The sequence below is a fragment of the Pezoporus wallicus genome, unplaced genomic scaffold, assembly GCF_028554395.1.
Source record: "Pezoporus wallicus isolate ANWC-B61680 ecotype Strahan unplaced genomic scaffold, APGP_CSIRO_Pwel_v1 contig_3486, whole genome shotgun sequence".
NCBI lineage: Eukaryota > Metazoa > Chordata > Aves > Psittaciformes > Psittacidae > Pezoporus > Pezoporus wallicus.
In genome coordinates, this window is record NW_026642292.1 from 4,408,592 (window position 1) to 4,430,757 (window position 22,166).

At 46.7% G+C, this 22,166-nt stretch overlaps 1 protein-coding gene across 1 annotated transcript; it reads left to right on the plus strand.

Moving 5' to 3' along the window:
* Positions 1-998: 998 nt before the first annotated feature.
* On the plus strand, positions 999-15,870 carry TMED10 (transmembrane p24 trafficking protein 10). The gene is made up of 5 exons (XM_057428501.1): positions 999-1,288; positions 5,267-5,387; positions 9,864-9,937; positions 14,649-14,775; positions 15,482-15,870. The coding sequence occupies exons 1-5, from the start codon at positions 1,061-1,063 to the stop codon at positions 15,601-15,603; spliced, it is 672 nt and encodes a 223-aa protein (XP_057284484.1). The 5' UTR covers positions 999-1,060; the 3' UTR covers positions 15,604-15,870.
* Positions 15,871-22,166: the final 6,296 nt, after the last annotated feature.

Sequence of the window (22,166 nt, forward strand, 5' to 3'; positions counted from 1 at the left end):
TGTTTTTTTCTTCCTGCGTTTCCTTACACCTTAGCACACCCAGCTGTTGGCATCTGTTGTGATCATAATTGCGCACCCGGGAAGCCTTGCTCCTCCCTGTCCCTGTGTGAAGCCAGGTTACACCACAACCTAAGTTCCTTCTCCCACTTGTGCACATGCTCCCTGGTGGTGCTGACAGGGGACAGAAGCCAGTGGTGGGTGCCGGGGAAACAGTGGTCCAAAGCTGATTGATGGGTTATTTAATGCTGTGTTCCTAAAGAGTAAAATAGACTAATGGGGAGGGAGTGGGGTGCGTGTGAAGAAGAAAGAGTAGACCTGAGCATATGCTGGAAAAGGAGAGAAAAAAATAAACCTCTGAATATCTTTAAAAATCATCATATTTTTATCTGCTGCCAAAACCACACACATCCCTCTGCCACTGCTGTATGGCATTTTGCAGGGTGCAGATGCAAAGTGAGGCATCTGATAAAACTACTTTTCTTGGCTGACGAAGTCAAGAGGGAGATTCCTCAGAAATTAAAAACAAAACAAAAACAAACCCCAAAGCAACACATAAATTAAGCAGCAATTGCTGAAGGACTTTGTATGGAAGGCTCTATGAAATCCAGGTTGCTCGTCCATCCTCAGCACGCTCCTCTGCCTCACACTACGGTTTATTTCTTCGATCAGAGAATCACAGAATGGTTTGGGTTGGAAGGGGCATTTTAAAGCTCACCTAGTTCCAACCCTGCGACTGGGTTGTCGTAGGAGGTTGTCCCTGAGGCAGGGACACCTCCCACTACACCAGTGATTTAATGAAAGCAACCACTATTCATCATTGTCACCCAGCATTAACGAATTCACCGCATTAATAACTTACTTCACAGCTACACAGACCCATCGGAGCACCAACCTACACCACGGCACCCCGCAGGAGCGCCTCCCGCCTCCCCCTCCGCGCGCACGCCACGCGCCTCGCGCAGCCCGAGCCTCCGTCCCGCCCCCGCCGTGACGCGCTCCGCGGCGCGGGTCACGTGTGCCGGAGGCGGAGGCCCGGCCCGCCGCACCCGGAGCCGCCGCCATGCCGCTGCCGCTTCCCGGCCGCCCCCGCCTCGGGCAGGCCCCGCTCCCGGCGCTGCTGCTGTTGCTGGCGGTGGTGGTGGGCCCGGCGAGGCCCATCTCCTTCCAGCTACCGGGCAAGGCGCGGAAGTGCCTGCGAGAGGAGATCCACCGCGACACGCTAGTCACGGGCGAGTACGAGATCGGCGCCCCGCCGGGCTCCTCCACCGGACCTTCCGCCAACCTCAAGGTGTGACCGCAAGCGGCGCCCGGACGGGCGGGGGGAGGCCGTGGGTGGGGGGAGGCCGTGGCGGGCGGCGTGTCCCCGCCTCCCCGGTCGTGCAGGGGCGGGGCGTGGGGAAGGGTGACGTTCTCACGCGTGACACGGGCCACGCGTGGGTTCGCGGTGGGCCTGACGTGCGGGGAGAGATGGGGCAGGACTCGCTTCGCGCTGGGGCCCGCCTGCTCCCCCGGGGCTCTGCCGCCGGGGTATGGGGTAGCGGGGAGTGAGGCAGGAGTTTGAGTTGAGCCAAAACGTGTTTTTTTTCACCCCAGAGATCTGGTGGCGTCCGTTCAGCGTTCGGATTCTACGGCGTCTGGCAGGCCACGCCGCAGCGATAAACTGCTGGCAGGGTGTGAGGAGGAAGGAGTTACGGTGACGTGGCTTTAAGGGATGGAGCGGCTTGGTGCCAGGGATAGGGCAAGGTGGGGGATTAGAAAGCAGGTTTTGGTACACAAAATGGATGTTCCCATCTTAATTTATCATGTCTCACATGGATTTTAAGGAGGCGGGTGTCTGCTGCAGAGAAGAAAATGATCTTAAGGGATCTTTAGGGAGCATAGGTGGAAGGTAGCAGAATATATGTGACTAATACACCTATGTGACAAGCAGCTTTTAAAGCTTCAATGGCTTCACTTTAATTCTGTCCACAGTTTGCCTTCCCCAGGCTGTCTTCAAATTCCCCACCTAGCTGAGTAAGGGCTTTTTATTTCTCTCTGAGCTCCCAAAGGCTTCCAAAGTGAGCATACAGAGATAAAATAGCATCAGAGGTCTCTAAACTCGGTATTATTGGGATCTGAACTCAAGTTGGCCTTCCAGCATCAGCCTACAGCCACCTGAAGGCCTTGTGTAATTGGCAGTTGTGCTTGGGAATGGCTAGAAACGTCTGTTTCTGCAGTCTTGCTTTTTAAAAAACCTTGTTCTGCTGCTCTTACATCATTTGTAAGAGAAAACTTGTCTCTATATAGGCAGAGCCAAGCAGCGCTAATGCTTTAACACATTTCTATAGTATTTGCGTGGTAATGTGCATGTATTTCAGATCAAGTACTGTGTTCCCAGCTGCCTCTTACCACCTGGTGATCACGCCTCCTGGTTCTCTGGTTGCCCACTCTTAGATCAACCCATCCCACAGTCTCATCCAAAACCTCACTTTTATGGCAGGACTTGTCTAGGGAGGTGGTGAAGCAATGAATCCCACTCTTGGGTTTTAGTCTGGCTTTGCTGCTGAAGCTGGTATCCAGGTAGGATTGCTCATGGAAGCTCTGTTGTATTCTGCAACATGGAAGCTCTTTATTCTTTCTGCAAAAGAAAAATAGATTAAAAGGAAGTCTTGTACTGGTTTTAAAAGCTGCAAAGGGTAAACAGTAGTTTATGCAATCTTGCTTTTCTTCTTAGTGTTCAGGTGTGCTGTGGCATCCCAGCGTGCTGGGTTTGTTTCAAGTGCTGTAACCCCTCTGCTAGGTGCCTGCTTCCTGTCTGTGCCTGTGTGGGGCAGGTTAGTTCAGGACATCATGACTGCAGGTTGTCTCTCCTTCTGCACCTCATGGCCTGTTCGAGCCACCTGCATCGAGACACCAAATGTAGGAGGCTGGTAGTTAGTTCTGGCTGGGCTTGGTTCGGTTCCTGCCAGTGAGCTCAGTTGTGTACGTGCGACACCCTGCGCTAACAGTGGCACCCTCTGTGCTGGAGGAATCCACAGGCCCTGCCAGCTGGCTGCCAAGGGATGGTGTTGGGGCGGCGGAGGTCCTGCTTGGCCCTGCCACGTGCCCCTGCCCCATTGTCCAGGCGGGTGCTTTGGGGAACTGTCGGGTTGTTTGTCAAGGGCAGACAATGCCCTGTCTGTAGGGGACTGCGTTACCGTAAATAACGTTAGAATAGGATAAAAAATCCCTTTCAGGTCAACTCCCCCACAAGTGTTCTGGCTGGGCTATTCGCAGCATCTCCCTCCCCCGCAGGCCCGCCTGAATGGGCCATGTTTTTGGCTGATTTGGGTAATGCTATTCAGTTCTGATGAAAGCAGCAGAGCTTTTACTGTCCAGAATCCTGTTCATGAGCAGGCTATTGCTAGAGCTGCAAAGGGCAAAAATGGATCAAGCTACGTAATATTCTCTAGCTAAAGATTAGCTCTGGTGTCTACAAAGCCCGAAGGGAATGGTGCTCAAAATAATAGCGACGAGAGCTTTCTTTATTGTGTTCTTATGACCACTTCTTGGGGTGGAGAACCCAGTGTGCAGATGATACGGTATCATACTCATGAAGCTAACATCTCAGTTAATCAGGAATGCCCCATTAAATGGTGTGTGCCATATGGTGGCCAGAACACATGCTTTTGCTCCGTGTTTGTGTGGTCAAATGTGGACAGTCCTGTACTCCAGTGGGGCCTGCTCACTTGAGCTGTGTGCCTCCAAAAGTCTGGTGGTTTCCAGACACGAGGTGGCTTGTGGCAGGGGGATGGCAGCACAGCTGCCTGTGTCTGACCGCGCAGCATGCTTTCATCTGCTCACCACTTGAACACAGGTAGAGCTCTGAGAGAAACTACAGTGCGGGAGGAGAATGGTGCTCCTCGTTGTTCTCAGATGCTGACAAATACCATATGGTGCAGGGGCAGCTACAGCAAATCCTGCAACAGACAATTACTGGATAATCTACATCTAGAGGAAGCTTGTTCTGGTTTGCTGCCTGCTATGGTTTATATCCTGAGGCACGAGGATTTATATACTTTATTTTTCCTGCCTAATGCAGCCACTCTCATCCATGTGATAGTCTTTACTTGTTCCCAGTCCAGCAGGCTACTGGCATCAGTGGTATTCCATGGCAGGGAGTTAATCTGGTATTCTAATAAAAATAGTGTTTCCTTAGAATAATTTTGTGTACATAGCCCTTTTGTGTGGCCTTTGTACAAGGAAACAAGGCTATTTTTCTGTTGCAAAATTGAGTAAAAGAGAATGTCTTACTTAACCTTCTCCATACCACAAATAAGTTTGTGTACCTCCATCTTTTATACCTTTAACGTTCCCAAGCTTTTTAGTCTCTTCACCTCTAAGACTTTCAAAGACCCCTACTAACATCAACATCCATGTTTTTCCGAACATACCTGTAGAAACATAAAGTTGAGGAGGACTGGGAAGCATTACAGTGGAACACGCACTATTGATTTTCATGCAGTATTGTAATACCTTCACTTTTTACCCCTCTCTGTGGTCAGAACATTTCAATTGGACAGAGCTTTTAATTGAGCACAAAGTGTGCACCATGAAACGTGTCCTTTCGGTGAAGCATTTTTGTAGACCCTCTGCAGTTTTTGCCTGTTCTTGGTAATTTCTCAGATTTAGCACAACACAGTTATTATTCTCTCTGGGTAGTCTGAATTGTTCTCTGAAGTGGCCACTTCTATGGATCTTGGCACTCAAACCTTCCCTGTATAACTCGGGGCCACACTGATGCCTCATTTCTAGAGAATAGATGTGTCCCTCTCCATTTTGTCTTCAGGGGAATTAGTCTTTTTTTGTCCCATAAGGCTTTTCCATATCTCTGTTGCTATGGAAATTTATGAATTTTGTTATAAAATGAAGGCAATGAGTAACTGTATGGTTTAGTGAGAGTTCCTAAATGTGGTCTCTGCTCAAGGGTTACAGGAGGAAGAGGTATTAGTATGGGTTTTTGGTGTTTTATGTTTTTTTTGGTTGTTTGGTTGATTGCTTTTTAGTGGGTTGTTTTGTTTTTTGTATAAGAGTCAATAATCCCCTTAGCGGCACTCTTGACTTTGCCAGCTCCTGGAGTGGGGATGAGGAGGGGAGGAATTGATACGGTTGCAAGGAAGGAGGGAAAATGTTGAAAGGAGAAAGCAGCAGATCCAAAGGGAAGGGTAGGAGAACTCTTCCCATACAGGCAGCGTGAGCCCGCAGCAGTGAAGCACTGTGTTTCTTACCTTCATTGTCTCTCTTGCAGATAACCGATTCAGCTGGACACATCCTGTATGCCAAAGAGGATGCCACTAAGGGCAAGTTTGCATTCACCACTGAAGACTACGATATGTTTGAGGCCTGCTTTGAGAGCAAGCTTCCTGTGGGTAAGTAAGGTGGAAGGTCTGTTGGCTGCTCCTAGCTTCTGATCACCTAGATATGTGGATTTAGGAGTATGAGTAAAGTGATCCTGAGTGCGGTCCACAGAACACTGGTTGACTTTTAAAGCTGATCTTCAGGAGGATGTGAGCAGTCTCACTGCAGAATATTTACTGTCACTGTTGTGTCTGAAGTAATCCTCTGTGGCTGTCATGTAGAGTGCTTGGGTTTTTGCAAGGTGAATCGTGTGCTCCTCCTGCAGAGGTCATCTCAGTTGCAATGAGTGGCAATACCTGGGAGCAAACCAAACCTTGTTTGCCCTTTTCATGCTTCTGCCCATCTTGCAGTCAAGCCAGGATACTCTTTCTCCCCAGCTGGTTGTCACTCCCCATTTGGTGGAATGTAATCTCTCCATAGTGTATACTTGGCAGGAATCCTGTGTTAGGTTAGCAACCATTTTCTGGGGTTGGGGGTGTGTGTACAGAGAATGTGGCCTTGGTGTGCACCCACAACTGCTCTCTAAGTGGTCAATAAAGGGAAGGGGAAATAAGCAGGATGTCAGCCTTGCATTTGCGCTGAGGGATTGTTACCTAATGAGCACCGAGGCTTATTTCCTGTGAGTGACGCATGTGCTGCTTTTGAGTGGCTGGGCTCAACCTCAGGACAAACGTGCTGGAAATGGCAAACGTGGGCTCTAGTCTCATTTGTGGTGGTGTGAGCATGTGCAGGTTTATAGGTGGTCGTATCTTTTCACAATCGTTGTCAAGAGTTCTGCTCCCTGGACCCAGTTTTTCTTAGTTCTTATCCTAAAGATCCCAGAGCCTAAAGATCCCAGAGCAGTTACTAGCAGCGTTCCTCATACCTGTTGAAAGACAGTCTCTGTTTTGTTGTTCTGCTCCATGTACAAGATACAAATAGTTTGTAAGTTGAAGAGAACTTTCCAGAAAGAGAAGGCTATCTTCTCTGCTGGGATTAGGAAGGCTCTTGCTTATAACACCTCTTCTATAGTATTCTACAAATAAGACAGTGACCTCAAATGCTTAGGATTTTGCTTCAAAGGTAGGGCTTCCAAATGCTCTTTAACACATAGAGACATGTAGGCACTAGTGAGTCATCTGGGAGTAACTCATGCTATTTACTGTCCAACACCTGGATATTTGGGAAGTCTCCAGACAGTTCCACAAACCCTTTCATAGCTTCCATGTGATCACACAGCAAAGTGGGAAAGGCTTCTTTCTTTAGTTGTGTCTAGACTCTTTATTTCAGTGCTTGTGACTAGAGGTTTCTCGCCTAGACTGAGTCCCTTATAATTATTTTGATTGTAGCAAATGTTTATTCCCTGGCTCCTTTGTATTGTTGCAAGTTTATTTTAAAACTTTCATTATTGATGAGGATAACGTATTTCTAAATGCAGTTTCTACCTGATGACCAGTGGGATGTTGAGGTGCCAAAATCTAGAGCTGTTCAATTGAGCAGCTGCATCCTGTTCTGGAGGCTTCTCTTTAGGAGCTTCCAAGCTGCCAGTTTCTTTTTGGACCCAGATGCCCTAAACTCATTGCTGAAGAGAGATGCTGTATAGGGAATATCTCCAGATTTTCCATCCCTCTGCTGGAAATCAAGGAAATATTTAGGTAAGGGAGGTGGCACTTTAAGTCTCAATCACCTGCAGGACTTGGTTAAGGTAGGCGGTAGGAAGTAGCCACATCACACATCACAAGAAGTGCCCTGTTTCCTCTATAAGGTCAGCATGGGAATGGGGAAACTGACCAAGTGCTGTTTTATCCCCGTGTTTCTCTTTAAAGGGTTGGATTTTCCTTTTTTTCTTCTTTTACAGTTTTATCAAGAAAGTGGTCAGGACTTGTAGTGCATCAGTCAAGGAGGATGTTGGTGGAGTACTGGAAGTGGAAAAACTGTCGGTAGAGGAAGCCCAGAGCCGTTGGGACCAGAAGGATCTAAGCAACTGGGATTTCTCAATCCTTAACCACAGAAATGAGGAAGGGGAAGTGAGAAGGACTTTTTTGAAGGACTATTTGAAAGGTCTACCTTGTCAGAGTGGAGTTCTTAGGGTGCTTCTTGGAGCTGTGAGTGTTAGCGCAACAGGCTTCTTTCCCCTCTTCCAGGGTAGAAGGGTCCTGTCTCCCTGACCAGTGTTCTGTTCTCAGGCATACTTACTTTCGCACCATATGCTAATCTTGGAGATGAACAGCCTGGCCTTACTACATGCTCCCCTGAAGGACTTTTCTTGTGTGCAGATCTTTAACCTCTTTGACCCTTCTGTAATCCTTCTCTTCCCAAACTTTCTTAAGAGTGTTATGGGTCATTTTCTTCTGGTTGAACTGTCCACCTGGCAGTTCAACTATCCTGGTTTTCCAATGACTTTGCAGACTAGGAGCTCCTCTAATCCCAGGAAACAGTTCTGTGCTCATGTGAAATGACCTCTTGAAGACCACCTGGGGGATATAGGGATCAGTTTAGTTTAAGATCTCTGGGACTTAACTGTTTTTCTCTTTGCTGTTGATCCAGTCTGCTCTGGAGAGCCCAGGCTGCACAAGACGCAGGGAGTTACTGAGGATCTGATAAGTGTGAAGGGAGCTGCCTAGTGCCTTGGGCTTAGTAAGCCTGTAGAAGAGCAACTTGAGTTTTTCCAGGCCAGTCCCTGACAATGTTAACCTCTTGCAGAATGTCTGCTTTCCATCCCTTTGCACCCAGCAGCAGCTCTAAGGTTTCTGCTTTCTTACTGCTTCTTGGTAGCTCTCTCTTCCAGCCTGACGAATTAATCCTTCCAGTTCTGTACGCCTGTCCACCAACTTTTTCATTTTTCTCATCTCTTCCTGGAAGTTCCAGCTTTCCACCCAAGTTGCTGCAATTTAAACAATGCTGAAACAACCCCCTCACTAAACTGTGTGCTTTGAATTTTCCTCTGCAGCTACTGTTGGCTGTCCTACCTGCCAGTCCCTAGGCATGATGATATATGTATGGCCTAAGTGGCCAGAACTTGTGGTTGCAGAAAGGAACATTGGGTGGTTGTACACAGCCTGTCTGTTGAAGAACAGTGCTGGGATTTTAGTTTGTTTTCACAGTAACAAGACTTTTATAAGAAAATAAAAAAATCCATCCTAATCCTAATTTTCCCATTGGGCTCTTACATACCTGGGTTTGAATTTTGAGCTCCTGTATCCCTCAGGAAACTGAAGAAACATTTTGCAGTTGATATGGACCATCTTGTCAGTAGGTTATTCCATGTTCTCCTAGCAGTAGAAGGTGGTGGTGGTGATTCTGCTCTGGTGTGTTGAAGAGCTGTTTGGTGGGTAGAGAGAAAATTTGGGGATATTGTTTTGAAGATCTGGAGTATCTTATTGTTCTGATTGGAGTGACCCAGTGTAACCTGTACACTGAATTTGTTTGTGGACTGAGGGGAATATCCACCTGGCAGCCTCCTAAGGCAAAGTGTGAGTATTGGACATGCTCCTGAATAAAGACTTTGAAATTCGTGGTGTAAGTGAATTCAGACCTTGTGTTTGCTGGCAGCCAGCTGAGGACAACTGTATGCCCCAATGTGCAGGGGTTTCGGAATGTGTTATGTACAGATATTTCTTTGGTGGGTGGTATAGTAGAATACTGTACTCAGCTCTGCTGACATGCTGCATTCTTTAGGGTATATCATATGCGTAGCCTAAATACAGATATATATTTTTTTCCCCTCTTGTGAATGTTCTCAGATGTGACAGTTTGTAGCAGTTAAAAGAAGCTATTAGCTGTAGCTGTCCCTGGCTTGGAGGCTACAGCCTTAAAAGATACCTACTGTGCTGCTGACTGCAGCCCTATCCTCCTTGCTGTTCATGCAGCTCTCGCTGACAGTTCTCTGAAGTGATGCTTTCTCAGCTTCAGAAGCCTCTTCCCATCTCAGGGTTTTCATTAGCAGTGTGGGTCTCAGACTTCTGGGCTGTTCTTTTCCGAAAAGATGTGTTGGTAAAGGAATTGCTTTTGTTTCTGCAGATACTGCAGCATCTGAGGGTCAGTAGTCCCCATATGCCATATTCCTCAATTCAAGCATTTAGCTTCTGCTCCTTTGAATGTAAAACCATTTTACAACCCCGGTAACCTTGACAAGTTGCTGGTGTACTTCCTGCTAGGAGGAATGCGGGCTTCCCAATTGAATATTTGTCCCTCTGGTGACTTGTAGGCTGTCTTGTAGCAACTGGTATTCATCTTCTAATCTCTGCAGTTTTTGCAGTGATTTGCATCCTGTACACACTTAGCACTTTTAGTTACAGCTTGTTCTCATTATCTTTGTGAGGCTCTCCAGCCAGGATTTATTGTGAAGTCTCTGTATTTTTAGGCTGTACTGTGCTGCCTCCGCACTTAGCTGCAGACATGGAGGGAGGGGAGTGATATTGTGAGTTCTTCCTTAGTGGTGGGGAGAGCTGGTGATTTCCTGGCAGGCTGAATGCTCCACACAATGAATCCTTTCATTATGTTTCCAGGAACAGGGAGGATGCCGGACCAGCTCGTGATTCTGGATATGAAGCATGGAGTTGAAGCAAAGAACTATGAGGAGGTATGTCCCCTGGCTGCCTGCACTGCAGGCTCCCTTTTCCCAGCACTCACGTGATGCCATTTGTGGGTCTGGGGCTCATGATGGGAAGCTCTTTTCCCAGCGGTGATGAAAGCCGGCTTGCAACCTACAATTCCAGTGAAGCTTTGTGTATTAGGGGAGAACAAAAAAAAAGGACAGACATCAACTAAAATTAATTCTGTACTCTGGGGACTGGAGCCTAATATGTGAATTTCTTTGCTAGAACAGAGTGACCCAGCTTCTGGGCATAGGCATCAGAAGCAAAAAGAGACAGATCTAAAATGCCCAGCAGTGGGGGGCATTTTTGGTTAATATCGGACCATCCTAAAGGTCAGGTTATGTTGTTCTTGCTCTTCCTGACTGTAAGTTGTACTGGCTTAACAGCCCTGAAATAGCACTTGTGCGTTGCTAAGAACTGGCATATGTGTAACTGCATCAATGTAGTGGTGTTTGGCAGAGTAGTAGCTGGTGTGAAATGAGTATTTGATTTGAAGGTATGACATTGCAAGTAGGCATAAAGCCTAAACATTTATGTCCTAGGAGGACATGCCTTTCTTAGACTCAAAAGCCAGCTGTGTGGAATAGCAGTTGCTTTGTGGCTGGGACAGTCCCGGCTGGTTTAGATGATGAATTCTGATAGCTGCTACTAATGCTTTTGGCTCACTAGAACTGGGGTCAGTCACTCCACAGCACAGAGCTTGTGCCTGAGGAAATGAGAGCTGTTGGTGGAGAAAGATTCCTGCAAATGACTGCTGGGTCCACTGCACACAATAGTGTGGTAGATGCCTTGGGGAGGGCACTGAGTGGCAGAGGAGGCTGTGTATGGTGTCAGTTAGGAAAAGAATTTCTGAGATGGTCATGCTGGATTCTTATAAGCTTTTGAGCTTTGGGCTAGCTGGTCCTGTGTGGCTTACATCACTCTAGAGCACATCCTATGTGGAGAGTAAGAAAGTGCTTGGGGTCAGGGAGGAGCAGAGCAATTGTTGCCTAAGTCAGTCTAGAGCACATCCTACATGGAGGGTAAAGCAGCAGTTGGGGTCAGGGCAAAGCAGAGTAATCCTTGGGCCAGCTGTCTGGCCACCAGCTACTGCAGGATTACAAGATGTTGAAATCTCATGGGATGACTCCTGACAGCATAACTGGATTATGATGACTTACAGGTAAAGAATCTCTTTAAATACAACCCCGCAGCATACTCTGAGTTATTTTATTGTAGTGCTACCTAGAAGCATTGTCCCTATGCAGAAAGGTTCTCTTATGCTCATTTATCTGCATACTTACTGCTTGTACTGGTAAAACTTCTTGGAATAAAAGTAATTATCTGTTACCCTTGTCACTGTAGTGAGATGGATGGAAAAGGTCCATGTACAAAAAGAACTTAGACTTTCAGTCCCACCTGATATCAAATGCAGATCTCGGCAGTACTGGCAAGCCTCCTTGGCTTGTGAGGACCTCTCAGAGTGGAAGACTGTTAAGCCTTGTTGAGCAGCGTGTCTCAGACTGGGTTAGTGTTTATACAGCTGCTGTGGATGTTTAGCCACACTGCTTTGGAGTGTGTTTTCTTCTTTTCATCCTCTCTCTCCCAAGGTTGCTCTAGTATTCATGGGTTTTGACTTGACAGGTTGCTATAAGGCCTTGGAGGGCAGGACTGTTGCTTGGTTGTCTTTCCTGGAATTGCTGCATTTTTGAGCCTTTTGCTTGTGATGCTCATCTGTTGTAAGGTACCAGTGACCTGTTGTCCTGGGTTCAGCAGTAGCAGTCATGTTTTTCCTTTGTGTTAACTGGTGCAGTGCTGTGTTTTGACTTCTAGCTTGAGAACAGTGTTGGTGAAGCCAATGTTTTCGGTTGTTGCTAAGTGATGTTTACCCTGACCAAGGACTCTGTGAGGCTCATGCTCTGCCAGGGAGGAGGGGAAGCTGTGAGGAAGCAGAGATGGGGCGCCTGACCCGTGCTAGCCAGGGAGGTATTCCATACCACAGCACGTCATGCCCGGGGTGGGGGGGTAACTGGGAGTTACTCGGAAGGACAGGGGCTTCCGGGTGGAACTCGCTTTCTTGGCCAGTGGTATCGTATTCTCTTCCCTTGTTATTTTCCCTTATCATTGTTTTAGCTGATAGTAGCGGTGGTGATTTGTTGCTGGACTGTTCTTGTCTCAACCCGTAGGAGTTGCACTCTCTCGATCCTCCTCCCCGTTCCTCCGGGAGCGGGGAAGGGGAGAGGGGGGGGGGGGGGGGGGGGAGACGGACACAGACCTCGATTGTTGTCAGCTCAGCACCACTCACTGGGAGTGAGTGAACAAGTTACCTGACTGGGTTTAAACGACGACACCTGTCTTTTCCACCCAGTTCTTGTTGAGTTACTGCAAGGAGTTGAACAAGGGTCACCGATACTGTCCTGCTTGTGCATGGATACGTGCAGTGAGAAGAGGGCTGGTGTTCAAGTCTGGCTTCGTAAGATTCAGACATTCTTGAGCAAAGCAGCTGGGAGAATGAGCTGGGTTAGAAAACCTAACTGCATGGCAGTGTCATACCTTAGTTCTCTGGGGCAGGGAATGACTTTATCCATTCAGTAAGTGGAAATGAAATTAAGGAAAAGGATAAGACTTTTCAGAAGGCACAAAGAAGGTTTGATGATCTAGGTTCCTTTCCAGATCAGCTACTCCATGTCAGTTCTTGGTTATTGGCTATAGCATGGCAGAGTTAGGCTTTGACAGATCGTTTGAGTTGCCCCTTAGAAGTTTAGTGGCATTTTTGTCTCAGCTGTTCTGGTGGTCCAGATGTTCCTTCTAGGATGATGGTGTTCTTCCATCACAGATGGTGGGCTTTTTACAAAATCCTTTGGAGCAGTTGTGCATATTGGTTTCACTAGGTATGAAAGATGTTCCAGGTATGTCTTGGAGTACAAGTAGGACTAAAAATAGCCATCAGATGTTTCACACCTATTCAGAGCAGCTGAAGGGATGCACGACAGAGCAGACAAGCCTTGTTTTTTCCCAGTGTAACCTTTGTAGCTTTCTGTGAATGTGGAAAAGTGCCCTCCAGGAAGATAATGGAGCCAGTCAGTGGGGGTTAACTTGTCAGTATAGCTGCCTGAGACCTTGTGTGTTACAGATCCCTTGTTCAGGGACTTGTAGAGGCCCCTTGTATCAGCAGTCAGGGCCATAGGCATGCTTACACTGGTGGCAGCAAAGCTCTGAGGGCAGATAGGTGTCCAGACGACAGGACTTACTTAGTGCAACCTGTTGGCTAGAAAGCAGGAGGGGTTTAACTTTGTTTCCTACCCCTCCTCACAAATGCACTCTGAACTGACACTGCTGTGCTGGCAGAGCTGTGACATACAGCTTGCCTCAGCACAAAAGTCCTCAGATGACTGCTTGGTGGCCTGTAGCTTGCCAGGATATGTGTGTCATGTGAAGACCCTTCAGTCAAATGGCTGATGAGCTAGCACTGGTTACAGCATCTCTTCAGATGGGCTCTGATGCCCAGGCAGCTGCCTCTGGAAGTGATGTTTTGGGGATGCCTGCACAGTGAGCACCCTGTTGCCTTCCTGTCAGCATGGACCACTAAGGGATGCCATCCTGCGGCTTACGTCTGAGGAATCCTGTGTGGCTGTGGGACTGGTGGTGAGCTGCATGTGCTCTGTGTGTTTTCTGTAGCTGCATTACTTAGGGACACAGCATCTGACCTTCATGGTGGGGGCCTGTCACATGTTGGTAATGGTGACAAATTCTATCCCAGAACCAGAGTTACCCAAACTCTACGCTGTAGCAGTGGCAGGAATTGCAAGTTAGCTTCCTTTGAGTAACGTCGTTGTCACAGATTTTATGTAACGTAGTCAGGTTACAGCCAGGGCTGGGGAAGGGATATATGTTCAGCTTTCAATAGTTGCTGTTGTGGACTGTGCCTTCTAATTTAATTTCCTCTGGATTCTTACTTTTGGATACAAGTCTGTGACTAGTAGGACTGTGGGTTGCATGTTCTGCACAAAAATGGTGTCCTGTAAAACCCGTTTTTAGGAGGGAAGTATATTTTTTCCTTGACGCTGGCTCAACGGGAGCCTGTCCCATAAGTATTCCAGCAGCGTCACCTGGTGGCTTGAGGCAGATGGAGCACCTCGTAGCTGCGTGAAACCTACCAAGAGGATGTGCTGCCCTTGAGGTTATAAGTCTAAGTGATAAAAGTCCTGAGCTTTTGTGGGTGTAATCAAACAACTGCCTCTGGGAATCAGACTTTCTGGGGCATGTGGCAACTGTTAGCAAAGCGAGTCTCAGTGCTAATATCCTGTGTGCCTATAGAACAATGTCATATGCGTATGTAAGTTAGTCACCTGTATCTCAGTCTCTGACTTGTATTCACTGGAGCTTTAGTCATGTGGCAAGCTCTTCTACCCACTCCTCAGAAGCCAACTGTGAATAAGCTAACATTAGGCCGAATAAGGAAGAAATGTGCTTGTGTGCATACTGTGCTTCTCTGTTGTGTAGGAGGAGTAGTAGGAAAGTGTGTTTCAGAGAACAGGTGGGAGAAGTGATAGTGTTTTATGCAGTGGTAGTTTCTGGCTTGTAGAGGTGTTTCCCTAGGGGAAGGATGCCCCAAATCTGTACTGTGTGAGGAGGAGTGTTTCAAACTGGCAGTAAAAACCCATGTGGGAGCTTTTGGGTTTGGCTCAATGATTGCCTGACTCTTCTGTTTTCTAGATTGCTAAAGTAGAGAAGTTGAAGCCTCTGGAAGTAGAATTGAGGCGCCTGGAAGATCTTTCAGAGTCTATCGTTAATGACTTTGCTTATATGAAGAAACGAGAAGAGGAGATGAGGGATACAAATGGTAAGAGACTGTGTGCCCCTTCAGAGGCATGGAGCTCTCTCTGACTCCTTACTTTTGCTGAATGTATTTTTAGGACAGAATTTGAAGACGAAGCAATTATAATGGTCTTTCCTTGTTCTGTTCCGTAGTAAGGGAAACCTGCTGATATTTCTCCTTCTGAAGCAGTCACTGAGTCTTGTGTGTCCCACCTCTAGAAATAATTTCTTTCTGTCTCCATTCTTAATATGAATTACTCCATGCCATTTAATGTTGCCCATTAACCTCAGTTTCACCTTGTTATCCTCTTTTTGTTTCCTCTGTTTTTATTCTCAAGTATTGCTAGTGCTTCAGTGCCCTTGCCTTCATGCTGTATGATCTAGAATCATAGAATCAACTAGTCTGGAAAAGATCACCAAGTCCAGCCTTTACCCCAGCACTGCCAAGTCCACCACTAACCATGTGACTAAGGGCCTTATCTGCATGGTTTTTGAACACTTCCAGGGATGGTGATTCCACCACTGCCCTGGGCAGCCTGTGCCAGTGCCCAGCTACCCTCTCTGAATAAATTTTTCACAATATCCAATCTGAACCTCCCCTGCCACAGCTTGAGGCCCTTACCTCATATCTTGCCTTTGATGGGTTTGAAGAGAAAATCATGGGAGCTTTGCCCTCTGGAGGCGCATCCTGCAACGTCAGACTCCCGTTAATGGTTTGTTGTCTGTTTCAGAGTCGACGAACACCCGGGTTCTGTACTTCAGCATTTTCTCCATGTGCTGTCTCATTGGACTGGCCACCTGGCAAGTTTTCTACCTGCGCCGCTTCTTCAAGGCCAAGAAACTGATTGAGTAAAGGAGCAAGTCCTCCTCCCCCTCCTCTCAAGACCCAGCTGGACACCGCTGGGACGCAGCTATGGCCCCTGGAGCCATATCACAGATGATACCCACTGATCGGAGCTTTTCTTCAGGAACTTGGACCCTAAAGGGGAGGGGAGCCTAAACATTGGAGGCAGCGGGGGACTTGTGAAATCCTGTTGGATGTTGAGGGTGGGGGAGGTTGTGATGGGTTTGGGTATTCCTGGGGCAGCGATTAAATAATAAAAAAACGATGTTTCCATGACAGCTGCAGTAAGATTTTTGCGCTGTCTGTTCTCCTTTTATAATCTTGGCTTGATGATGTCTCCCATCTCTGTGACTGTAGTGTTATTCTGAGCCACTTGACCCTGCTGAGCTCTTTAGGTGCCATGCAGCTAGCATGGGCAGAATGGGGGATCCCTTGTTCTGACTGGCTGGGATCTAAGCCTCGTGTAAATGGAGGTGAATGCAAAGCAATAGGATTCATCTTTCCAGCAGGGCCTGAGGATAGAGGGAGGTCCAAGGTTTGGTCCCTGTTGTGGACCTCTGTGTTTCTCCCTGTGGGAGCTGGTGTCTTTGTGCTGACAGGTCAGGGCACTTGAGTTATGGTGGTTCAGTCTGGAGGAAGGGGGGAGCCTTGGAAGGAGGGCTTGGGAGCATGTTTGAGTGTGAAAAGGAGAAGCCTGCTTTGCTCAAATATGCTGTCCAGCCTTGGTCCTGCCCTTGCTCCACGTGTTTGTCTTTGATTTGCCTCTTGGTCTGAAATGATACAGCAGCTTTCCTGAAAGCCTTGGTCTGGGATGGTCTTCTTAGCAGACAGGAGGCCTCAGTCAGATACAGTCACAGAGCAAATAGGAGCAGGTTATGCTAGGAAACACGGTCTTTCAATGAACAGGAGACTTTTCCCATCTAACTGGGTAGTTTTTATCCAGCAGGCAGCTGGCTGAATCCTGTTTTCTGAGACCTCAAAGCAAGGTGGGATGCTGCTCATATGAACCCTGAGGACCTGTACCCTGCATTGAGGTCTGAAGGGTGCAAGGTGCTTTGCAGATTGGCAGAGGAGACAGAAGAATGTGGATGAACTCAATGAAGCAGCACAGGGTAGGAATAAGCTAATTCTGCGTTAGGGGAGTCTGAACTGTGCCCTGGACAAAATTGTTCTAATTTTATAATCCTATGCGGTACTACAGAGAGAGCAAGCAACTTGTTGGATCTCAGCTGTCCAAATGGCATGATGTTAAATAAGCCAGGTTGGGAAGAAACAGGCAGGTTCACTTCCTGGACTGATGTGCTGCAGTTTTTAGGCAGTGATTGAAATTCTGTCACCTTCTTTGCATTGCTTCAGAGCAAGTGGTTCAGCAGCAACAGCATTGTGGTGTCCTGTGCCTAAGACACTTCTGGCTGGAGAAGGGGTTGTCATGGCACTGGACCCAGCCTATCATTTTGAAAAATAGCATGGATTTATAATTTCAGATCTGAATATGATCTATTGCTGTGAAGGAAACAGTTGCCCAGGGTGAGGCAATGGGAAAGAGGACGGAAAGATGACCTCTTGTCATCTAAATACATCAGTACTTTGCCTCCCCTTTGCCATTGCCAAGTTCCTGGAGTTTAGTTCCACTGGCAAGTGCTTAGATTGCTTTTAATTTGTTTCTTTTTTGATAAAGCCATATTAAGAACCCAAGCCCACTCCTCTGCCCTTGCATCCATTTTATCCTTGTATGTTTTGAAAGCTGTTACAGTGCAGAACAGCAGCGATGCCACCAGAGTGAATTACAAAAGTCATTTGAAGGTAATTTTAGGTCCTGCAGTTTGAACCCTGAGATCTGTTAAGGTTTTGCTTTTGTTTTTATATAACTTGAAAGGACAGTACAAGAAAGGGACTTTTCCAGTCTTACTGTTTTGATATGCTCTCGCTGTCCTTATCTGAATACAAAGATATCTTTATCTTAAAAATGGTGGTGAGGCCTTAAGTTCCCCAGGTGACTGTTACGCTATCATTGTCCTGGTGTTACATTTTGATCTCCACTGTACCAGTGTGGTTACTGGGGAGCAGGTGAGGGGGCTGGTGTGGATTTATCTGTAATGACTGTAATGGTTGGGGGATTTTTGTCAATTTTCTCAAATAAAGTTTCTTTTGGGAGAACCAACCTGCCTCGGTTGTCTGTGTGAGTCTGTCCTCTTTGTGCACGTTCCTCTGCAAGCTATTGTATTGCAGTATGCAGCCCCCCCTCGCAAGCCTTTGGGTTTCTGTAGCCACAAATTTCAAAGGAGTTTGAGAATTCCAGGCTTTGGAAACCTACTGGCTGTTCCAGCTTTTTTGCTGAGCTGGGACCAGCACAGCAGAGGAGGTGCCTCAGGTTACCATTTGTTGCCTTTCTTTGCCCCTCCTTGTAGTTACATACCTCTATGTGGAGGAATTTAGAGCCTAATAGTGAAACAGGGCTGGTGCTCTAGAGCACAGATCCTGGGTTTCTCCATCAGCTCCTATGTAAAATTCAGCTCATTAAGACAAATGGTATTAACTGTTGGGTTTGTGCTTTAATGGGAATTTTAAGTTGTTGCAAAAATGAGTTGGGTATGCGTGAGGGACAGATGCTCACTGAAGAGTGGCTAAATATTTACTGAACTGCTGTCAGATCTCTGCTGAGCCTGTGAGCCTTTGTCATGCAGTAACCAAGTAACGTATGCCACATAACAGGACTCTGGGCACGTGAGTGCTACGTAACTTGTTAGTATTATCAGGGAGGATTTAAAGAAGGGAAATTCCCAGATCTTTGGATAAGGATTAGCCTTCGCAAGTTCTTTCACGAATGAATGTTTGAGCATGTGAAAACCTACAGCTGTTGTCATGTGGTAGGTTTGTGGTGTGTCTGGGCTGTTTTACAGCACTCTGCATGAAGAGCTAGTGTCTTCGTTCCATTTCACTTCTGGGAAGCAGCTTAAAGTTGAGCAGTTGCAGATACTTGGGTCTGAGCCCATCTTTGTGTGTGACAGATGCATCACTGCTATAACTGCCTGTAGCAAACTGCATCAGATGTTTCCAGCCTCTTCCACCCACTTATCAATGTGACTAACGATGTAATTATCATACTACTTAATACCACAAGTGAGCATTCCTGAGTAAGGCTTATCTCCATGTATTCCCCCTCCCGCTATGCCAGTATAGGCTGTACCCTGTACAAAGTACCTGCTGCAGCTGTCTGTGTGCACGCATGAGGGGATAAGCATTTTACACATTCTGTTGCTCATTTCTTAGAAGCTGCTCAGGTATGTGAGAAACAGCCCACCACCTGTGTTGTTTCCTGACTGGCACATCAGGGACTTAACAACTCAAACTAGTTTGGCAACTGGCTGGTGAGACCATGAGGGGGATTCCTGCCTGTGCACTGCATGGGGTCTTACAGCAGAGGTTTGAAAAAGCAGTGTGGCTTCTCCTCACCCCACAACCCAGTTCATGGGATGTATTTCTGTTTCTCTCATCTCTACCTGTATCCCTCTGCTGTACTTGTCTTTCAGCTGCCGGGGAAGGCCTTGCCTTTAGTGAACAAAGTCTCTTGGAAATTAACTTCCCACACGCTGAAGGTGACTTGTTGGCAAAGAGCGAGCACAAACCCGAAATGGGCATGTTTTTCACAGGAGAAAAATGCAGGGTCTGGTGAAGACTGCAAGAGTTCAGGGTTGGGAGTTTCATCTGCTGCCCCTTCACCTGGAAAATTTGTCAGGCATGTGATTATTCTGCTGTTCCTCCCTCAAATTACTGCAGGCTCTGGCAGGCCTGCCCTTCTCTGAGGAAGGTGGAAGGAGCAGAGGATTTATGGGAAAAATTGCCTATTGGCATTTCTTGGACCTTTTTATTAACTTGAAACGTGTGAGCCCAAGCTTTTGCTGTTAACACTAAAACACTTGCATTTGCCCAGCAGTGTTTGAAGGAAGCCTGTTTTGCTTTGCACTGGCAGGGACAAGGAGTTGCTCTGTTTCAGCTGAAGTGACTCAAACTTTCTCCAAAATGGCTGTTACAGATGCCTGGTTGCTCCTTCTGTTGCGAGAGGTCCGTGTGGTTTATCACCTTAAGGCATTAGCTTCTGCACTTCCAGCTTGCTGACGCAGCCTGCCAGAGGACCTGTGATCTCCAGGTGTGTTCTAGTGATCTTTGCTATGAGGATCATTCCTTTAGCGCATGCTTGGAAAAAGCTGCCATGTCCAGAAGGACCCATCTGATGTTTATTTGTTTTTGCAATAAAATATGCAGATTGAATAACTTCCTTTGGGGCATGTTACTCAAAAAAGGTAACGACAAAACATGCTCACGTTGCTCTGTCTCATTGCTGTGGTTTCCTGTCACTTAATTTCCTTTCGGGGCTGATATTCCTGAGGTATCTTTTCCCTGAGCTTTTAAGTCAGACACATTATACAATCTTTGCATAAGCTGCACCAGGATGTTCTGTTGGAATTGTAATGAGATGAACTTGGCCTTTCTTGGTTATGTGGGAATGCTGTTCTTACAGCTATCATGCAGGTGAGGCAAGCAGAGAGGAGGGCATGCTGGTGTCTTCCAGCTCCCATTGCAGCTCTGGTCTGATCTGCTGCAGATCTTTACCCTCTAGGGTTTTCTCACCTTGGTGAGCTGCTTGGTCTTTTATTTCCCCCTCAATATACTTTCTTTGTATAATTTTCTCTCAGCTGTAAGGTAGTTGCTATACATACGTAACTGGAATCTCATGGTGGTGTTTCTTAATTATAATTTACCATCTAGATGCCTTGTCACTTCTTACTTTCCAGTGTGGGCTTCTCTTTCCTTGTCTTAGTAATATAATCAATATATTGTCTTAAGTCTGAAAACCATGAATGAGATCTTTGAACTAGGGCAGACAGTTGCTACGATTTAGTTTAAATAACTTTAGTTTAAAGTGTTCCTACCCTTATCCAAATTCATGCTTGAGCAATGATTCTGTAAGAGGCAGAATGGCACACTGCCTCTAGGTGGTGTAATTTCTTTAGATGCTCAGTAAAAACTTCCCTTAGGAAGAATCTTGCTGTGAGAGTTACTGCCTTGCATTTTAAAGTGTAGTAAAGGCAGCACTGTGGGGTGGGTAAACTTGTTTGTAGCTGCTACTGTGATAATTTTATGGAAGTATTTGTGTAGTACTGTAGATAAAATTGGTGAGATGATAACTACTTTTCAAACTGGAAAAATGAAGCTTGACCTTTTTCAATTACTATTCTGGTTTTCTACAACTGGTGCAGATTCCTTAGTCCCATTTCTGTCAGATTTTGCCATCTTGATTACCATGATTATTATTAGCCAGGTACTCCCCTCACAGTGGAGAGAAGTCCTTAGCAGAACATGTCTGAGCTTTTTCATATGTTCCTGCAAACCCCTTCATTCTAAAACTGACATGCTGTCTTTGCTGCTTGGAAGGACATCTTTGTACAGAAATAGTTATGATGCACAGTAAATAAATTTTGATGGGTAAATTACTTTTAAAACAGGATCATATCATGCTGAACAGTTCTTTAACCTTCTCCACACTGTAAGGAACCCTGCCTGTTATTTCATGCTCTGAGCAATAAAGTGTCTTCCTGAGGTAGTGGGATAAAAGCTAGCTGGGCTTTGCTGTACCTGTCCTTAGGGGTTTCTTCTTCAGGTCCTGCCATCTCCTGCAAATGTCAGATCCCGTGTTCTGAAGTGAACATTCTCCATTGTTCCACTCCGCTTTCCCATCTGTGGTTGTGCTGCTGGCCTTTGAAAACAAAATATTGAACTGATGATGATCTCTGAAGAAAATCAGTCGCTCACTGAAGGCTAATGTTGCTGGTACTTCTTTACAACAGAGAAGTTATTGCAGCTCCAGATAGAAAATGTTATTTCTGAAGTTTTCATCTTGGTTAGAGAGAAAAGTCACAAACCATGAGTGTCAAGGTAAGGGACACTGCTACCTTTTATTAATGGTGTGAAATGTCTATCCACTGCAGGTGCCTTCATCTTCCCAGCAGACCTCTGAGCCTGGGATACAGCCGTGGTGTTTGTTGGGGTGTTTCAGTAATGCATATAGTGCGTGGTACAGTTAAGCAACAAGAAAAATTAACATCTGTGTGCTAAGAAACAGTAATGACTTTTTGGATGGAAATCAATTACTTCAGGCAGTTTTCCATAGATACCATAGAATCACAGATTTGGGTTGGAAGGGGCCTTGAAGATCATCCAGTTCCAACCCCCCTGCCATGGGCACAGACACCTTCCACTACACCACGTTACTCAAATCCCCATCCAACCTGACCTTTTTGATTATCCAAATATAAACTGAGAGCGTTTAAGGAAAATAACCTTGAACTCCTGACTTCTAGGGAAGTAAAACAACGTCTCTGTTTAGACCTGAGGTGCTGGTGCAGGCTTCTCGCGGTGGCGGGAAGGGGCAGGAAGAAAAGGTGGAGGAGGCTCCGGCAGCCTGCGCTTCGTTCTGGGTTCCGACGATGCCCCGTGCCCTACTACCGACACGAGTACCAGACACCCCTCTACCTCCAGCGCATTTTGGAGCCGCTCGCGGCAGGCGGGGCCCG